General features: G+C 41.5%; 1 protein-coding gene across 2 annotated transcripts in view; it reads left to right on the top strand.

Annotated features, from left to right (window-relative positions):
- Positions 1 to 20,841, top strand: part of FERMT1 (fermitin family member 1) — a 138,491-nt gene that overhangs the window by 34,651 nt on the left and 82,999 nt on the right. For both annotated transcript variants that reach the window (XM_030196311.1, XM_030196312.1), the window contains exons 3-5: positions 3,016 to 3,249; positions 11,055 to 11,195; positions 19,977 to 20,190. In XM_030196311.1, the coding sequence (XP_030052171.1) occupies positions 3,016 to 3,249; positions 11,055 to 11,195; positions 19,977 to 20,190 (589 nt within the window). The remainder of the gene's footprint in view (positions 1 to 3,015; positions 3,250 to 11,054; positions 11,196 to 19,976; positions 20,191 to 20,841) is intronic.

Genomic DNA, 20,841 nt, shown 5'->3' with positions numbered 1-20,841 from the left:
TCATCTGGTCAGTTCGGGCACCCTTTTGTGCCTTGGTCGTAAGAAAAACAGGACCAGGTAAAGTCATCCAAGTGCTCGTCAGGGATGCCCTTTTTTTTCCATTATGGATCGAGGACGTTCATGTTAGGCACATCCAAGTCCCGCCTTCGCTACGCCTCCGACACACCCCTGTGAACTTTGGTTGTCCCCGCGACGGAAAGCAGTTGGGGATGCCCAAAATCAGCTTTCGATTATACTGATTTGGGTGACCCTGTGAGAAGGACGCCCATCTTCTGATTTGTGTCGAAAGATGGGCGTCCTTCTCTTTCGAAAATAAGCCTGCTAGTGTACCCAATTACTCCTATTAAGTCTAGTCTAACTGTAGTCACCTTTCCTTACACTTTACAATGCCTTCTTCTGTGCCAATAAGATGTTCCCACTCTTACCTATACAAGTTTGACAGCATGAAGACGGTCACTCCTTATCCTCTTCACAATAATTTGTGGAGTGTAATCAAGCCATCATGCCATCTGTGAAAATTATACCCAAGACTGAACTAAAACCTTATAGTTGTTCTATCATAATCAACCTGGTCATCTCTTCCTGAAAGGTTCACATAATTGTATCTCTGTTTTATACAAATCTGCTTTTGTTTCTTTGTGTACTGTCATGAAAGTACGTTTAATGATTGTTCTGTGGCATACTGATGATGGCTGAAGAAGAGCATATTAATCTAGAAAACATACAAAGAAAAATGATTTGGCCTATTAGTTTGTTTTACAATGGAGGGTTTTATTTTCCAAACAAGACGGATATAACATTTGGAATGTTAATTGAATCATTGAGTTATGAAAGTTTGAAAATAATGGCCCTGAAAGTAGAAATAGCATATCCTGTCTTGCTTTGGGCAATGGAAGTAAGCTTGGAAATGGATCATTTTTCATACAGGAACAATATTCATTACCTTTTTGCATGGGTATTTCCTGTTCTATTACAAAAGAGTAAAACTGGTAGAAAAACAATTGAATTGTTAAAGCCAAGTAATATCTTTTGCATTTGACATTTCACATGAAGACAAATTTTCACGTGAAGACAATATTCTTTCACATAATTAATTTCCCTACATAAAGTTTCATCTCCATCCAAAGTAGCACAAAATATCTAAGTAAAGATTCTTAGGACATTAAAAAGTTGAAATATCAAGTCTTTCTGTTCATTGACAAAAATATATTTAAGTGAAGTTAAAGATGTGCTTAAATAGCAACCCCCCTCCCCCACCACCCCCACCACTACTCAATGGCAACTGGATCTTTATAGACCTTCAAGCTTCTGGAACACGTCTATCTTAAGTACACAGGTCCTTCTGGGATTGGAGCCAAATCGAGGCAGAAAGATAGTTGGCAAAGAGGGGGGGGAGTTCTGACTTTGGTGCTCCAACAGAACCATAAACTTTCCCACATGTATACCTTGACCCCAGGTAGATCCTGAAAATCAACACACTCAGGCAGTTCATTACAATAAAATTACATTTGCTATTTAACTAGGGAAAATAACAAAATGGAAAATATTAACTTGAGTGAGGTAATAGAAAGAAAGAAATAACATAGGTTAAGGCAATACAGGTAATGGCAAACATATACCATCTCACAACATAGCATGCAAGGTTAGGTGGCAGTTCTATATAGTCACATGAAGATATAAGCACCACAAAGAGATACACGTAGCGTCAATTCAAGAATGGTGTTAGAGCATGCCTAACCTGATATAGAATATTATGGATATACATTGGAATTGTTGGGTAACCTGTTCTATGATTTTCTAATTAGTCGCTTTTCTCCAATACCGACATTGTTGTTGTTGTTTGGTTTCCCTAGCTCTAGAGGAGTACGTTTTTTTGAAAATTTTAATGCTTGGTTTCCTTTTGCAGTCATTTCTGAATGGAACTCTTTAATCTCTTTGATAAGGCTTGGAGAGTGCTTTTTTGATTATTTCGAAGGAAACTGCAAAGCTTGTTTGAAAACTAATTAATGCTACTTTATTTTGTATGTAATTTTGGGTGATTCTATGTAATTCACTTTCTTTTGTAAACCGCAGTGAACCTGTGAAGGGATATTGCAGTATATAGGTATCTGGCTGGTCCTCTCCACTAGGTGCCTCTCTCTTCACACTCTGTTACTTCCCTCAAATCATAACTAGCCTCACCTTTCCTGCCAGGTAGAAGGAGGAATTAACTCTATCACTGCTGATTCACAGTGAAATCGCCTGTCTTGCTGTTTACTTTGCTACACAGCACTAACCACTAATTTTCAACAGAGATAACTGCTTAAAAGCCGCTGAAAATTAGCAGAAAGCCCCAAACAAGTAATTTAACTAATCAGCAGCCGTTTCTGGCCAGTTATATCATTTTGAATATCGACCAGGTCAATTCTTATTAATCACTGAGGGGGTCCTTTTTCTAAGCTGCAGGAAAAAGGGCCCTGTGGTACCGGTGGGGGCCATTTTCCCACACTTCAGGGCCCTTTTTACCGCAGTGAGTAAAAAGCCCCTAAAAAATGGCCATGAGGTAAGATTACTCTTAACGTGTGACCTTGTGGGAGGGAGCACTTACCGTCACCCTTTGAGATGGCGGTAAGAACTCCTACGGTAATCCAGCAGTAAATGGGCAGTACGTGGCAAAGCCAGATTACCACCGAGTTAGCGCCGTGCTATAAAAAAAATTTCCAGCGTGCTGGAAATTTTGTACGCTCGAGGCAGAACTACCACCATCGGCCATGTTGGGCTGTCGGTAGTTCTGAGTTAGTGTGCAGTAAGCCCACATTGGGCTTACCGACGCTTTGTAAAAGGGCCCTGATTTCTGAAGATCTCATTAATTGTAATTCGTAACTTTATTAAAAGCTTCTACAACAGCCTTCCATGACTGGAAGTTCAAGTCCTAAATGGGCCATTCTTTTACTCTCAATAAAATGCTTGAAATATTTTCAAACTAAAATCTATGTGACTTCCGTATAATTTCTGTTATTTTATGTTTTTTTGTAGAAGTGTGTCAGGATTGGTCAGACTATGCACTTTGGTGGGGACAAAAAAACTGTTGGCTCCTGAAAACGCATTGGACACTGGACAAATACGGAGTTCAAGCTGATGCCAAGTTGATCTTTACAAATCAGCACAAGTCATTACGTCTTCGTTTGCCAAACATGAAAACAGTGAGGTTGAAGGTTAGCTTTTCGTCGGTTGTCTTCAAGGCTGTTACAGAGATCTGCAAATACTTAAGTAAGTAAAACCTAACTGAACATTACAATTCAATTTGCAAACACTTTCATGCAGCTTTTCTGCCAACAGTAGGAAAAAGGCAAAGAGGATGGGTTTCCAACCAGAAATATGCAAATTCAAGGCATGACTTCTGTCTTGATAATATAAGAGGTAGAACCCTACAGAACAGGATGAAGATGCCTCTTTGGAAGAAAGGGAATGGGATTTGATATCCTGCCTTTCTGTGGTTACATTCAAAGCAGTTTACATATTATACATAGGTACTTATTTTGTATCTAGGGCAATGGAGGGTTAAGGGGGTCCTTTTACCAAGCTGAGAGGAAAAGGGCCCTGCAATAGCAGTGGGGGACATTTTTCCTTCGTACCAGGGTCCTTTTTACTGCAGTGGGTAAAAAGCCACTAGACACACATGGCCATGCAATGGGGAGCCCTTACCGCCACCCATTGAGGTGGCGATAAGGGCTCCCGCACTAACCCGGCAGTAACCGAGCAGCACGCATTGATGCCTGATTACCGCTGGATTACCACCACACAAGCCATTTCCAGGGGTTTTCTTTTTCCCATGGAACTGGCATATACTCAGGCCAGACTACTGCCAGTGGCAGCATTGGACCAGCGGTCGTTCCGGAAGAGCAAGCAGTAAGCCCACGTTGGGCTTACCACTGCTCTGTGAAAGGGCCCCTAAGTGACTTGCCCAGAGTCACAAGGAGCTGCAGTGGAAATTGTACCCATTTCCCCTGGTTCTGATGCTGCTGCACTAACAATTAGGCTAGTCCTCCACTCCAGAAAGGGTATGGATAGGTAAACAATGCTGGGGGGAGGGAGAAGATACTGGTAGGGAGAATACAAACTGAATGGTACAGTCTTGGAAAAGAGAGAGAATCTTGGAAAGAGAGGGAGGAGCTGAGGGAAGAAAGAAGACATAGATTGGGAAGGAAAATAATGACAGACCGAAGCTAAAAGTGCCAGAATTAAAGAAAGAAAACAGCATGGGGAGAAAAAGAGAGAGTGACTACACATGGTAAAAAGAAGGGTAAAAATGCATACTTAGATTAAGGGTGGAGCAGAAGAGGCAGAATAAAAATATTGACAAATACTTTAGAACTATTAAAAACCAAGAAGAATTTAAATAAAATAAAATAGCTAGAGAGAGAGAGAGAAAAAGAAAGAAAAACATATGTTAAAATACTGACAGAGGAAAGCAACAGTATGAGATAAACGGAGACAAGAAAAAAAGATATAATAAAGCCAGAAATTGGAGCCACAGATAATTAGAATAGAAAAGTGATTTTATTTTTTTGAAAAGAGAATGTTCTTGCCAAAATTCCACATGATATACCTGGTCAGCGGCAGGTACCAGCCACAGATATGGTTTTGTTTTAAACTATCTGCACAGAAAAGTTTGACCATATAATTGGGTATATAGCCAAACTTTATCCATACATCTGGAGGATAGGTTAAAGGACGTTTGTTTGTTTTTTTCGGGGGAGGGGAGGGAATAGTTTTAGTTTATTTAAACACTTGCTCTAGGTTCAGCATCTGAAGAAGGGGTGAATAATTGCTTCTTTTTAGGTGCTGAGTATGTAACCTGAAACCAGGCTCGAACTGATCATCATCATAAGAACATCAGCTAGTAAGCCATGCAGTGGATTCTTAACATACTGCACAAGATATGGTCAACCAGTGACCTAGACAGCTTCACTGAACCTAGAACTCTCACTAAGCTAAACAAGGAGGCGGGATTAAAGGCAGTCCAAGACCTCTGGAAAATGTCACCAGGTGTGTCACCTTAAAGACAGGTATCAACCATCCCAGAGGGTGCTAGAAACTCTGCTAAAAAATACGAAACTTTGAGAAAAATGTGGAAAAATCATCCAGAGAATAGGGCATAGATTTATCTATATTTAACTGATTAGGAGATTTGGAAGGACTTGCAACAACATTGAAGAGTTTCTTTGGGTGATTTTGCTGAGAACGGATAAATTATAAATGTTTTGCAAAGCAGAAGACTTTTATTTTCTCCAGTTCCTCTGGGAGTGATGGGCCTGTCTTTACAATAGATGTACGCCATGAAGATACAAGGAATGGTCATGTTTAAATGCAAGGTCTTGTACCCGAAGCGAGCACGATCCATGAGATTGGTATTTAGAGGATTGTACAAACTAGAAGCTTGGTTCTCCAGCAATAACTCAGAAAAGCCACAAGGGAAGGCAAAGCATTTTGGGGCTAAGTCTTCCAAAATGACTTTGCTGTGCCTCTAGACTACCTATTGACTCTACCCTGGATGCAATTTGGTGGAGGATGAGGAAGATGAAAAGAGACTAAAAAATAATCAGTGCAGGACAAGGGAGTGGTAATGTCTTCATTCCCCACAGTAGGGACCTACCTAACAGAAATACAAGATCTAGATAGTGATATGACAGGGGGAATAGACGCACTGGAACAGGATGCCTATGTGAGAATTCTGAAAACTTGACTGTACCTCCAGGATCATCTGCACAAGGGAATATAAATACATGCCATCTTGTTGGTACAAGTATTTATACATACATATACCACACATGCAATTTACATGAAGAAACCACGTTACAATGGCATCTTTGAGGATCATCTGCATGAAAATTAAGGTCACCCAAGGTAACATGTGAAGTTACATTGGAGATCAATAAGTAGAGTTCCTCAAGAGAGGTCATACTAGATGGTGGAGGGTGGCAGACAATAAGAAAGGTAAGTGCAGGTTGAGTATATAGTTGAAATATCAAGCGCTCGGAGTACAGGAGTTTTCCAATGGTAAGTTCAGTAACTGAAATGATAGAGAGAAGAGAAATTAAGTCACTCTCCATGTAGCTTTATATATGTACCTTAAAGGATCAATAACAAATGTAAATTCCTGGGAGAAAAGTCCATAAGCTGTTATTAAGTTAGAGCTAGGGAACGTCACTGCTTATTCCTGGGGTTGGGATTTTTTGGGGGATCCTGCCAGGTATTTGTGACCTGGATTGGCCTCTGTTGGAAACAGGATACCAGACTAGATGAACCTTTGGTCTGACTCAGTATGGCAACTCATGTTACTCTGCTATTCCTTGTGATGTCGGGCAAGTCACTTTACTCTGCACTGCCTCAGGTGCAACTTAGGTTACAAGTGTACTTGGACAAGGAAAACATTTGTGTACCTATTTGTAATTTGCCTTGAACTCAGATTTGGTGAGTAATGAAATCTAAATCCCAAATTAAATAGGCATTTGATTTAATTACAATTCAGTTATATGGAGGGCCGCATTACATAGAAACAAAGAAAATGTATTCAGATAAAGGCTATTCGGCCTATCCAGTCTGCTCATCCATGCCATCTACTCTCCCTATCACTCCCTTAGAGATCCTATGTCCTAAGCTGTCTTCAATTCAGATACTGTTTTTGTCTCTACCACAAGGAAGCCGTTCCACAAATTAGAGTGGAGGAGTAGTCTAATGGTTAGTGCAGTGGGCTTTGAGCCTGGTAATCTAGGTTCAATTCCCTCTGCAGCTCCTTGGTATCTTGGACAAATCACTTAACCCTCCAGTGCCCCAAGTACAACAATTTAGATTGTGAGCCCTCTAAGGTCAGAGAAAGTGCCTATATATAATGTGTACAACTCTACATATGTCTAACAGTGCTATAGAAATGATTAGTAGAATTCACCATCCGAGATTCTCTCATCCTCTCCCACAGCCACCCGAGGTTCTGTTTCTCTCCCTTCCCCACTTCTGACAGCCACCCAAGGGTCTTTCTCCCTTCCCCCCCCCCCACAATGGCCACTTGCAGTTTTCTTAATTCCCCCTGCTGCCACCTGCATATGGTCCAGCATCTTCCCCCCTCCCTAACCGCCGAGAGTTCTCTCTTTCCCACCCGGTTTTACCTTTTTCCATTTTTAGTAAATGATGGCAGATAAAGAACTGAATTGTCCATCTTACAAAAAAGTTAGTTGCCCTTAACAATAGCTCCTTTCAGTTTTGCCCACTGTTTTCCAACTTCTTCCAGATGTTCCAATCCAGACAGCAATTCCTGAGGTAATCCCCCATCTGAACAAAGTTAGCCTTTTTTATATAAATTGATTGAATTTTTTTCAAATTTTCTAAAACATACAGAAAATATAAGAATGACAATCCAAATGTAAATAAGTACAAGAAAATAATAAATGATATCTAATAATGTAATACCATCAAGCCCCCATGAAGAGAAGTTAGCTTCACTTTTCAATGAGCCCTCTCCATGCCTACTTTAGGGGCCCTTTAACCAAGTGGCAGTAAGAGGTGGCCCACAGTGGTGTCTGAGCATGGGATTGCCGTACGCTTAGGCCATCTTTTACCGCAGTAGGTAAAAGGGTTTTTTTTTTTCAAAAGAGACAGTAAATGGCCATGAGCTACTTAGAAAATTGGTGCATGACCATTTCCTGCCAGAGCCCATACCATTTCCTATTTAGGAGGCGGTGAGGGCTCTGTTAGTAACCCAGTGGTAATCAAGCTGCCCGATTACCACTGGGCATGCCTTCTCCCCACTCACCAGTGCTAGAAAATAAAAGTTATTTTCTAGCACTGGAAACAGTGCAGCGAAACTTGAACTACCACCGGGCTCCTGGGAGAGCCTGGCTGTAGGGCCGATTCACTGTGTGCTACCCCGACGGTAACCCTATTGCCTTTACTAAAAGGGCCCCTTAGTATTAAACCACTGGTGATCACTGGATGCCAGATGATCACCTACTATAACATCAGAAACACTCTCCCTATTTTTAAGTACTAAGTCCAGTATGGCCCCAACTGCTGAAATAGTTCCCCCTGTACAGAATCCAGGATCTCAATGCTTCTAAAAGACCCCGCAATAGAGATACTCCAATCAACATCTAGCATATTAAAATCACCTATTAGTAGTACTTCACCTTTCACAGCTATAATTTGAATGTCTTCAATTAAATCTCTGTCCATTTCTTCTGTCTGTGAAGGAGGCTTGTATGTCACACCAATGTAAGTACATATGTCAGCGGTTTTCTTTTCATCACTTTTGCTATGTCCACAAACTTTCTTTCCAAGCAGGCCCACAGTCAAACTCCCAAGAAATATGCAGCCCTAATTTCCTTACCCTTTTACAACCAGGGACATCTAAATAAACCATACGGCTCTCTATTTTGGAGCAAAAAGGTTACAAAATAAAACATTTAAAACTTAGCTTTATTCCTCATCCTTTTCTGTAGTATTAGGGCTGCACCTTTCAGACCCTTGCTTCCAGGCCTCGCCTACCCCCAGGAAATTTTGCCTACAGAGCCTTAGACCTTTCCACGGCTTCCTGGCCCAGCATCTATTTTGGGGTCTTTCCTACCCCAGGTTGGGTAGCCCATTTACTCCCCGCTGGCCATCTGTAAAAGAGCTCTTTTCTCTCCTTCTCCCCTCTCTCCCTCTTCCTCCACTGACCAGACTTTTCTTATGCTGAGAAGGAAGTTTCCAGAGAGGTGTCTGGGTAGCCACATCCCTAGGTCTTTCCTTCTCCCAGCACTAAGACCAATGAGGATTTCCTAATCCCTTCCCACTTAAGGTTCCCAGTCTAGGGTTCCTACCTGTCTTAAAGCTTTCCTACACCCTTGTGCAAGCAGCAAGAGCACTGGGGGAGTGCCACGGACTCCTTGCTCATCACAATATATATAAACCATTTGTGTAAGTGACACCATTTGACCATTACACATATAGGTTATGCATTTCACTGTGGCACTACCTTATCATTCTTTTGGGTGGCACAAAGAAAATATATAAGGGTCAATATTTAGTGTTCAAGCAAAATGCCAACTGCCATAGTTAAAATGAAACCAGATATTCAGTAAAAGTACCTGGCACCAACCAACGCTGATATCCCTTTTCAGGATTGACCCAGAAGTGCAATCTGGCTAGCAGCCATAATCAGATCACTAACTGGATAGCGAACCAGATAAACAGGCCATTCTACCAAACTGTATTAGGCCCTTAATGTACATTTAGCATGGAAATGGTATTTTCTTCTTTTCCATGTGCAAACCATGCATTAACTATTTTTCAAAAATAGTTTTTTTATAGGGGACGTGTCATGGGCAGAAAGTGGGTGTGGAAATGTTAACCAGCTAGCGTGTTCCAATTACCATGTATTAACTGTCTAATGCCCGTTTATTAAAGGGTTGGGGCATGACAAAGGGCTCACCACAAGGCAACCCAGAACTACTGCCGGCCCAACGCAGCCACTGGTAGTAATTCCGCCTTGAGCGTGCACCATTTCCAGTGCTCTGAAATTATTAGCGCGGTGATAACCCAGCAGTAATTGGGCAGCGACAAGCGCTGTCCAGTTACCGCTGGGTTACCGTGGTAGCCTTACTGCCACCTCAATGGGTGGCGATAAGTGCTCCCCTCTCCCCCCCATGGCTTTGTGGTAAATGCAATTTTACTACATGGCCATGTCGCTTTTCAGCCTTTTTTACTCACTGCGGTAGAAAGGGCTCTGGCATGCAGCAAAAACAACTGCTACTGCAGAGCCCTTTTTACCACAGCTTGGTAAAAGGGCTCCTTAGTGCCTCCTAAATTGAAGGTGGTAAGTGCTCCCACGTTACCTTTTCCCAGGTACTGCACGCTAATATGAACATTAGCGCTTGACCTGAAAATCAAAAAACTTGACAATGCTCTAAAAAAAAAAGTGTTGCATTTAATCTGGGTTTAGGGCACAGGAAAGTCCCCCATTAGCACTCACTAAGCAGTGTTTTTGCTGTCCTAACTTTTATCTGATTAGCTATCTGGTTAACGGTCTGAATATAGCCACTAACGGGCTCTAACATGGCCACAGACCACCCCAGCACAGTCCAGATAGTGCTAAGTTGACCAAAGGGCATATTCAGTGGCATTATTACTGCCATTGAATATCCCTCTCACTAGACCTCATCCGGTTAGTAGCACTTGCTAACCAGATAAGTGCCTTTGAACATCAGCCCTAAAAACTATATGTTATTATTATTATTATTATTACATCCCACTTCTATACCGCTAAAACCATAAGTTCTAAGTGGTTTACAAAATCAAGAAACCAAGGTATAGTCCTTGGGAATTACATGGCATACAAAAATAACATAAGAATCATTATTCTCAATAAAAGTAAACAAATTTTCTAAAAAGTACAGTCTTAAGTTGTTTCCTAAAATGCAAATAATCTGTCACCATATCCATACCTGTCAGTACATTTTTCCAAACTTTAGGAGCATGGAAAGTCAACAATCTTTCAAAGAAATTAAATCATTTCACACTCTTAGGGGATGGTAATGAAAATGGTTGATAGTTATGTAACCTTCTAAATCTACCAGGAGTAGTAAAAAAAAAAAACCAAATGAACCAAAAGGTATCCTGGACATTCTCCATTTAAAATCTTATATAATATATGTGTAGCAGCTTACATTTATGGAATATGCATATAAGTACTACTACCCCCAGAATACTCCAAGCCCAATTCCTTTGTCTATATATAATTCTGGATACATAATATAATGGATTGTATATCTAGAATTATATAAATGGTGCCACTGGATTTTATTTTTTTTAGAAAGTACTTACACATTTAGTGCCGATGCTTTAAGTGTAAGTGCTTTCAATAGGCAGCTCCAATATCTATGTAGATATTTCTAGACAGAAATATTTCACCAAAAGTAAAACATTCAAAAACTAAAGTATTGGGCCCTTCCCAATTTAGTGCAGAGTCGACAGCTAGTGACTGTTGTATTATGTCTACGTAGCCAATTACTTAACCAGATTTCCTGTTCTAAATGGTACAGATATTAGGCGATCAGAAGAGCTTTCATTGTTAAAACCATCAGAAGAATCTGTGAAAAAGAAAAAGAAGAAAGAGAACAAAGACCCAGTAATTGAGGACATCTTGAATTTGGACAGTTCTCCAGTGATATCAGGGTCACCAGGTAAGAGCATTGAATTAGTTTTAATAAATCCTGCTTTTCTGTATCAAAAACAACAAACTCAGTCCCTGTTCTCCAATGAGTCTCCTAATAAGACTGTGTTTTTTAAAAAGAAATTGACACCTTAGCAAACCTTCTCCTTCCATTTGTGTAATTTAAAGGAAATATGAAGATATATTAAGCTGAATATTTTCTCTAAAGCAAACTCAAGCATCTTAAATATCTTAATCTAATTAAAGGGGATCCAAGAAATGACTGATGTCTATATTCATTAAAATATTTGTGAGTTACATACTTTGAGCAAAACAACCGCAAAAAGTGGAAAGAACACAAAGATCCCACAAGGTGGATAGAATCAAGGAACAAGGAGTGGGAACTGGATCAGGCTCTTCAAAAACAGACTCAGGATGCTGGAATGGAATTATAGATGTTTATGAAAGCTGACTTGACATGGAACCATGTTTCGGCACATGTATGCCTGCACTCCGAGTACAGGCCTGAAAGGCCATACACCACAAGAGCCCTTTAAGATACCAAGGAACTGAGTCTGCATATGATGCCTGATTAATCAAATATGCAATCTTACATAACACCCTAAATTGAATAGATAATCAATGCAACAAACGGAGTACAGGCGAAACATGCTCAAGCCAGGATGTACCACTTAACAAATGAGCTCTAGCATTCTGGACTTTGTGCAATGCTGTATTCTAAATTTAGCAATATCGAGGTACAGAACATTGCAGAAATCAATTCAAGAGATCACCATACTCTGTACTACAGACCTAAAATCATGCTTTGGTAACATTGGTTTCAACCTAGTCTGGCGACTAGATTTGAATATCAGGGGGGGGGGGGTTAACCATTAAAAAATTAACTGCTTATGATGGTTACAGATAGGCCTACTACGTGACCTATTTAACCACTGAACATAGCCAGTTAAGCGTTGAATATCTGCACCTAACCAGCTATGTCACAAGATAACTGGTTATCTCTTGCTGAATGTCCGCTGTTAGGCACCAAAATGCTCTTTAACTGGTCAGTGGCCATGTCTGCCCAGTTAAATAGCTTTTAATAGCGGGGGAGGGGGGCTAGTTTCATCAGAAAAAAAGAGTTTAATTTAACCAACCAAATTCTGGTTTGCTAATTTGAGTGCTTTGGACTATTTTATAAACTAACTCCATACTTCTGAAAATTGGTTGGCATAAGAATCAGGGGGCCAATATTCAGACCGCAGGAGGCAATCCAGCTAATTCCTGCGGTCGGCAGTGAGACCAGCTATTCAATGTCAAGCCGTTTCCAGTGACCAGCATTGAACATCCAGTTTATTTTTAGCCGGAAACTGCCAAGCCTTGGGTCGCAAAAATCCAAGGGAATGGTACAGTATAGGGGGTGTAGTGCTTCAGTGTGTGAAGGAAGAGCGGGACTTGGGGGTAATTGTGTCTGACGACCTTAAAGCTTTCAAACAGGTAGAAAAAGCAACGGCCAAAGCCAGAAGGATGCTTGGGTGCATAAAGAGAGGCATGACCAGCAGGAAAAAAGAGGTGATAGTGCTGTTGTATAAGTCTCTGGTGAGGCCTCATTTGGAGAACTGCATGTAGTTCTGGAGACAGCACCTACGGAAAGACATAAACAGGATGGAGTCGGTCCAGAGGGCGGCTACGAAATTAGTAAGCGGTCTTGAATGCAAAAAGTATAGGGACAGGCTTATGAACCTCAACATGTATTGGCTGGAAGAGAGGAGGGAGAGAGGAGACATGATAGAGACGTTTAAATATCTCAAGGGCATTTATGTACAGGAAGAGAGCCTTTTTCAAATGAAGGAGAGCTCTGGAATGAGGGGGCATATGACAAAGATAAGAGGGAATAAGCTTAGGAGTAACCTAAGGAAGTATTATTTCACAGAAAGGGTGGTGGAGGCATTGAATGGTCTCCCGGTGGAGGTGGTGGAGTCGAGGACTGTTCCATAATTTAAAACGGCATCGCTTAGGAACAGGAAGAATTAAGGGTTACAGAGGATGGGCAGACTGGATGGGTCATATGGCCTTTATCTGCCGTCATGTTTCTATGTTTCTAAGCCAATATTTAGAGCTGGCCTGTTAAGTTTAAACTGGCCAAAGATAGACCTGTTATTTCGGTGGACCAATTTGGCTACCAAACTTAGCCACTGCACTGAAAATTCGTGGATAGATGGTTATATCACATGATATAACTGGTCAGCTGCTAAGCACTGAGTTCAGTTCAGCGGGAGATAACCTGATATCTCCCGCTGAATATTCACAGATAACTGGTTAAGTAGCACTGAATAATGGGGGGGGGGGGGGGGCAGAGGTAAATATTGAGCTGGTAGTCAGCGATTTTTCACCATCACTGGCTTCATGCCTGGATATTCAATGCTGGGTCATGTTTGGGCACCAGCAATGTATATTCATGTATGTACAAATGGCCAGCACTTAGCCAATTAAGGACACCCCCCATGGCTATTTTAACAACTGGCTCCCAAAATGTGAGCTTGGGTCCCCTCCTGAATTCTCTTTTATTTTCTGGCGGGGGTGCTGAGCCCCACCAGCCAAGTAAATGGACTGCCACCACTCCCAGTTCCTTGTTTCCAGCTCTGAGCAGCAGGCTGGGACTTCTCATACATGTGACAGAAGACCCAGCTTGCTGTTCAGTGCCAGAAACAAGCAGTGGAGAGTGGTGCAGTCTATTTATTGGCTGGTGGGGCTCGACATCCCTGTTAGCAAAGGTATGCATAGTGTGCCTGGAAGAGGGGGGAAGAGAGAAGCATGGATTGCCCCCCTCAAATCTACCGCTGCCCCCCTCAAATTGCAGGGCTGGCTGTGCCCAGAGAGAGAGCCCATTGTTAAAAATTTACCAGTACACCCCTGGAATTCACTCGTGTAGAGCAAGAATAAGTCAAACATAAGCAATGGAAAATTACAGCAGTAAAAATATTCAAATAACAGTACAAAGTATGGCATAGAATACAACTTACAATGTCAACACAATGTGTAATAAAACATTTTAGACAGCGTAGGATATAAACAAAGATGGAAAATATAGATAGGTAAGATAAAATAAAAGGCATAAGAAGATGAAGGGATTAATTTAAGAAAGTTGCATATGAGGTCAGAAAGGTGCTTAAATATTATCTTATCTAGGGTAGGAGTAGATAAGCATGTCCTGCTATCATATGTGCAGCCGGTGTCACTCCTTGAATGTATGTGTGACTAGCAAGTTAGTTACTTCTTCCAGTGGCGTACCAAGGGGGGGGGGGCAGTGGGTGCAGTCCGCCCCGGGTGCACGCCACTGGGGGGGGTGCTGCGCGCCTGTCCGCTACGTTCGTTCTGTGCTCCCTCTGCCCCGGAACAGGTTACTTCCTGTTCCGGGGCAGAGGGAGCATGGAAACCCCCGGGGGGGTTCTTTCGCTGGGGGGGGGGGTCGCGCTGCATCGGCGATCCACCCCGGGTGTCAGCCCCCCTAGGAAAGCCACTGACGTCTTCCACTAAAGGCCTGGTTGAAGAGCCAAGCTTTCACCAGCTTCAGAGACAGTCTTGTGTTAAGTCTTTCAGGGAGTACATTCCAGAGTGTGGGAGCTACTCCAGAGAAGGCTTGCTGGCAGGTATCACATCATGTGATGCCCTTTGGAGATGATGTGATTTGGAATATTCCTTGGGAGGACCTTAGCATCCTTTGGAATTGTGTCAAGGGTGATCCTGTTCTTCAAGCACTCTGGGCCCTTTCTTTTAAGGGCCTTGAAGATCAGACAGAGAGTTTTAAATTTAGCCCTGTATTGTACTGATAGCCAGAAATCATTGCAGTTCAGTTTTGACAGGGCAGACTAGTTCTGTTATGGGGGTTGCAGTAGGTTGTTTACTATGCTGAGCAGATACTTGGTTGAGTTGGCAGCCTGTTCAATTCATTGAGAGAAATATTATTTTTTGGTTGCTGTTATTTGTTTCTTTGGTTGCTCTTAAGGTTTGGTGGTACTTTGTCATGTGGGGCATAAGACCTTTTTTAGTGGTGACATTTTCCCAAGGATAGGCAAGCTGGATCAGATTAGTTTATAAACCATTCCTGACTGGATGACATAAAACGTTTACTGCTCTGATACAGTCTGAACTAATCGAAACCAGTTTGGTTTAACTCAAATATTCAGGCTAAGTACAACTTCATTTCACATTTTATTTATTTAATTTAAATTTCTAACCCACCCATACCCTAGGCGGGTTACATGCATAAAATACACATAATATAATCAACACACAAACATAAAGACAATCCATTGCATCACTGCTTCACTATTATTCCAGAATATTAAGAGGGGCATTTTCAAAAAAACATCCAAGTCCAAAAAACCCGCCTTGATTATTACGTCCAAAAAATTAAAATCCATCTCACAGCCGTAATCAAACAGGAAAAATGTATAGATTTCCTGTTTGATTGGACATTTTTGCACCTGAAAACATCCATAATAAATAGCCATTTTCCAAATTGAAACATCCAACTTTTGAATGACAAAAAACAAGGACATGAACATCTGGCATAATTTTCAAAAATATGGCCACACAGATATCCCTGCAGAACAGAGGAGTAGTCAAATGGTTATTGCAGTAGACTGTAAACCAAGGGACACAGGTTCAAACCCCACTGTGTCTTTTTTTTGTAGATGTTATCCCTCCAGGACCTGAAAAATACGTACTATACCTGAATGTACATCACTTCAATAGCCTTCAGGCTTGCAAATGTCTTATATATATAGGCTCAGAGTTATTAAAAAAAAGAAAGGAGCTGAAGTGGGATTTGAACCCAGCTTTCTTGGTTTATAGTCCATCGCCCTAGCCACTAGGCTAATCCTCTGGTTTCACATCTAGGAGAGAGGGAGGAGGATGGAAACCACAAGGGGATTAAGGAAGGATCATGCTTTAATCCCTCCAGTGGTCAGCTGCTCAATAAGAGCAACGTTTTGTAACTTGGACGTGATTAAAACAGGCCTAGATAAAAACATCCTTCTTTTTTGACATGGACATTTCTTCCCATTCAAAAATCGCAGTTGGATGTCCTACTTTTGGGTCCTCCTTAGTCCCTCCCAAAACACGCCCACGACACACCCCCTTGCTATTTGGACAAAATACAGTATAAAACGTCCAAATTCTGACTTTCCAAAATCAGGATTTGGACATATTTAGCAGACGGACTTTTTTAAAGGCATTTTAAGACATCTATCTGCTTTGAAAATGAGCACCTAAATCAATCATGCTCTTATACTGCTGATGTCATAACAGTACCAGTCTTCTACCATACTGCTGCATTGGTCTGCCACAAAACTAAACATATTACTTCATTCATTAGATATTTTAAAAGGCCTACGCAGATAGGTGAGTTTATAGCAACCTCTTAAACTGTGCTACATTCCTACATAAACGTAGAGATCCCGGCAAGGAATTCCATAGTAATGGATCGACCACAGAAAATGCAGTTGATCTAGTATCTACATAATACACTCTCTCTCTCTAAAGATAAACACATTGCTATCTCTGATCTCAACTGGGCAAGTCACTTAACCCTCCATTGCCTGCCGCATTGAGCCTGCCATGAGTGGGAAAGCGCGGGGTACAAATGTAACAAAAAAAATAATAATAAATTTTTTTTAAAAACTGTCTCCTTGACACATAAGCTGACAAAGTGTTGACAAAGTACCAAGGAGCTGTATCATACAAGGTTTGATGGATCAATGATAATACCTTAAACTGTATGCTGTATTTTACTAGCAGCCAATGTAGCTCTTTCAAAATAGATGTCACATGAACATATCTATGGGCTCCACTAACCATCCTGGCCACTGCATTTTAAATAAGCTGTAAAGCTTTTTTTATGATATTTTGAACCCTCAACTACAATGCATTACAGTCATCAATTTTACATATGACCATACTTTGTATCACACTTCGAAAATCACTCTTAGGGAGCAATGCTTTCCGTTTATTTAACCAGCGAAGCTGAAAGAGAGAGGATTGCACTGTTTGAGCCACTTAAGCACCCATTGTCAAATGACTATCCAATACTACACCCAACAATTTCATCTCTCTTTTTTACTGGAATCATTATGGGACTCATTTTCAAAACAGAAAAATGTCAAAAAATCTCACAGAGCAGCAGATGAACTTTTTTTTTTTTTTGTAAAAATATCCAAATCGCTACTTTTGAAATACATTGTTTTTAGAAATGTTTCTATGCAGTGCGTCCAAATCATAAGGGGGGTGTGTCGGGAGCATTCTGGAGGTGGGATTTAGGTGTGCCTAACACTTTGACATTTTTCTGCCATAATTGAACAAAGCAACAATGTCCAAGGTTGAAACCTAGATGTTTTGGTCTAAACCTGTTTTATTAACAAAGTCACAAAATGACCACTGGATGTATTAAGGCATGACCCCCATCCCTTACTTTCCTAGTTGTCACTGACCCCCTCCCACCCCCTAATGGTATGAAAGAAACAGTACATACAAGCCTCTATGACCGTGTCAGATGTTATGGCTAGTCCTATTAGAACAGCCTAGTGGTTGGTGTAGTCCACTGTAGAGAAGGGGTCATAGGCCCATATCCCACTCTGTTACACTTGTGGTGGAAAGTGTGAATCCTCAAAATCCCACTGTACACACATATAGGTGACACCTGCAACCATAAGATAAGGGCTATTGTAGTGGTGTACAGTTGGGTATAGTAGGGCTTTGGTGGGCTTTGGAGAGCTCCCCATCCTATATAATAAAACTCACCCTCAACGTTCTGAGGACACTGACGTCACTGTCAGTTCCTTCGGGCACTTCCTTCCGTTTCGAAGGGTTTGTGGTGGTGAAGCCACCGAAATCACTGTGTTGGGGCCCCGCCCTTGCGTCAAACGTGATGTCATCGAGGGCAGAGCAATGGCGTCAGTGGCTTCACAACCAACGACTCAGCACATTGAAGGTGGCATTGGCGTGTGTCGAGGTCCACAACAATGGTGGCCAGTGCCTTCACAACGCCGAAGGGGTGAGCAGGGAGGGGTTCAGGAGGAAAACCTTGCTAGCGCCCGTTTCATTTGCGCCTGAAATGGGCATGTTTTACTAGTATAATATAAGGGGGTAATAATGAGATATGTACCTGGAAGCTTTTAAGTGATGTCCACTGCAGTGCCTCCCAGGGTGTCCCACTGCTCTGCTGGGATGTTTGTGTGGCCGGTTTACTGAGCATGCTGACTCCTCCTACATCCCAATGCTTGCTTTTGTGCGTTTTTCACCGTTTCTTTTATTTTGTTTTTTTTTGTTTTTAAATGGTCCAAAAGAAAGACGCACTGAGCACAACAACATCTAGCAAATGGCTATTTTGGGGAGAAAAAAAAAGATAGGCTTTTTCAGGTTTGAAAATGGCCATGTTCGCTACTGGATTTTTGAATATTTTCTGCACAGCGTTCAAAGTCAGATCGAAAAGGCCCCTCCACATCTCACAGATGCACAGACTCTGGCCACAGCTCATCCCCAATCCTCCTGAGGGGCTAGCCAGGGGAAAACAAAGCAGTAGCACTTGCCTCTATCCTTCTATTTTGCAATGTCATTACATTTAAATAGTAGCACTAGATTCATTTCTAAACACTGGTGTTTGATAGTGAATTCTGGTGATTACATACACATGTCAGACTATTTCTGTGTCCTAATTCTGCATGTAAGTTATATGCCAAGTAGCTGAATTTTGCAGGTCTGTACCTTGCCGCCAGGGGCGTAGCCAGACAGCAGATTTTGGGTGGGCCTAGTCAAGAAGTGGGTGGGCACTGAGTGTTCTCCTCCCCCCCCCCCCCCCATGTGATGAGGCCAGTATCAAGTATCATAAGCTTGGGAAGCTTAGACTGCTGAAGTGGAAAGCAGTGTTTTCAGCACCACCAGGGGTAGGTCTTCAGCTGGCGGAGCTTGGGATCCCCACTAGCTAGCACTAAATATGTGCTGCTGTTGGGTGGGCTTGAACCCTAAGTGGATGGGCCCCAGCCCACCCAGGCCCACCTGTGGCTACGCCACTGCGTTGCCACATCTCCAGTTTATCTTCCTCCATTATGCATAGCTGTTATGTGTATAGCAACTTATACACATAAAAGTTATACATATTCCCCAGGATTCTATATATTGTGCCTTAATTTCTTCATGGAAATTGAAGCGTATTGTGTATATTGTGTAACAATGTACATAACTTAATTGTTCAACTAGCTAATCAGTGCTGTTAACTGGATGTTAACAAGCAATTATCAGCATTAATTGGCATTAAGATTTATGCGCACAATTTGCATGGTGCTTGTAAATTCTAAGTTGCATAGTTGACAGGGGGTGTGGCCATGGGCGGGGCATGAGTGTTTCTAAAATCTATGCGTGCTGTTATAGAATACACCCACTCTGTGCCTAATTTAGGCATTGGGATTTATGCAAATTAAAACATGGCGTAAATGGCCGGGACTAAATTTGGTCACGTGGAGAGGCGCTCAGCATAATTCTATATACCATGTGGAAATTTAAGCCTATTCTATAAAATGTAGGCGTACTATAGAAAATACGCCTAGGCATATTTTTTTCCACGTAGAATTTTCAGACGCCATTTATAGAATCTAGCCCTTTAGGGTCCCAGTTTTATTTAAATGCTGCTTCTGTGGTCAATGCTACCAGTAGCCACATAACCAGCTTTGCATATCCCCCACCCCCATTTTAGTATCTTATGTTATTAATTCCACTCTGTGGTTTCTTCCATTCATTTTTTAAATTTGTCTTCTAGCAAGTCCTGGATTGTACAGTAAAACCATGACTCCAATATATGATCCTGTGAATGGAATGCCTGCCTCCGCCACAATTACATGGTTCAGTGATAGCCCACTGACTGAACAGAACTGCAGAATCCTAGCCTTCAGTCAGCCTAACTGCTCACCGGAGCTCCTCGCTCAAATGTATCAGCCTCGAAGCTTGATTGAGAAAGCAAAACTCAATTCTGGGTAAGGTTGATCCTTCATTGCAGAACCAGTATTACTATAACATTTCTTAATGCCTGACATACAGTCTGGAATATGGCCTTATGATTTTGTGGTTTTCCCATCATATCATATTATGTCTAGTATGCAGTTTCTTGCTCTGATTTTGTTTCAGTTTAATACAGGGCTTTTTTTGAGGGGGTACTTAGGGGTACTGAGTACCAACACCTTTTCTATTCTGCTAACATTGACCCATGGTTCCCAAGTTTTAATGAAAGAGCTCAGGCTCTACACGACAATTCTGCCTTGTCATAGATTCTGTGACTGGTTGCAAGGGGCCTGGCTATTGTGGGGTGGGACCCTCAGTGATCAACCAACCCCTGAAGGGTAGCCTGGCATTTGAGTACCGGCACCTTTTTTGCTAGAAAAAATGCACTGGTTTAATATATACAGTGAACTTCCACAAACCCAAATTGAAATACTCGCAGTATGGATTCAAACACTCAGTGCTCAACACACCTCTTTAATCACAAAGTTATTTAAACCAATATTTTTATTTTAGAATGGAGGAAAAGACCTTTAAAAAAATCTGTGGTACTTTTCTACCATATTCAATATTTTTTATGTTTTTAATTGTTACTTTATATCATTTTTATAATCAACGACCATAAAACT

The sequence above is a fragment of the Microcaecilia unicolor genome, chromosome 3 (genome assembly GCF_901765095.1).
Source record: "Microcaecilia unicolor chromosome 3, aMicUni1.1, whole genome shotgun sequence".
Lineage (NCBI taxonomy): Eukaryota > Metazoa > Chordata > Amphibia > Gymnophiona > Siphonopidae > Microcaecilia > Microcaecilia unicolor.
This window is presented reverse-complemented; position numbering and strand designations above follow the sequence as displayed.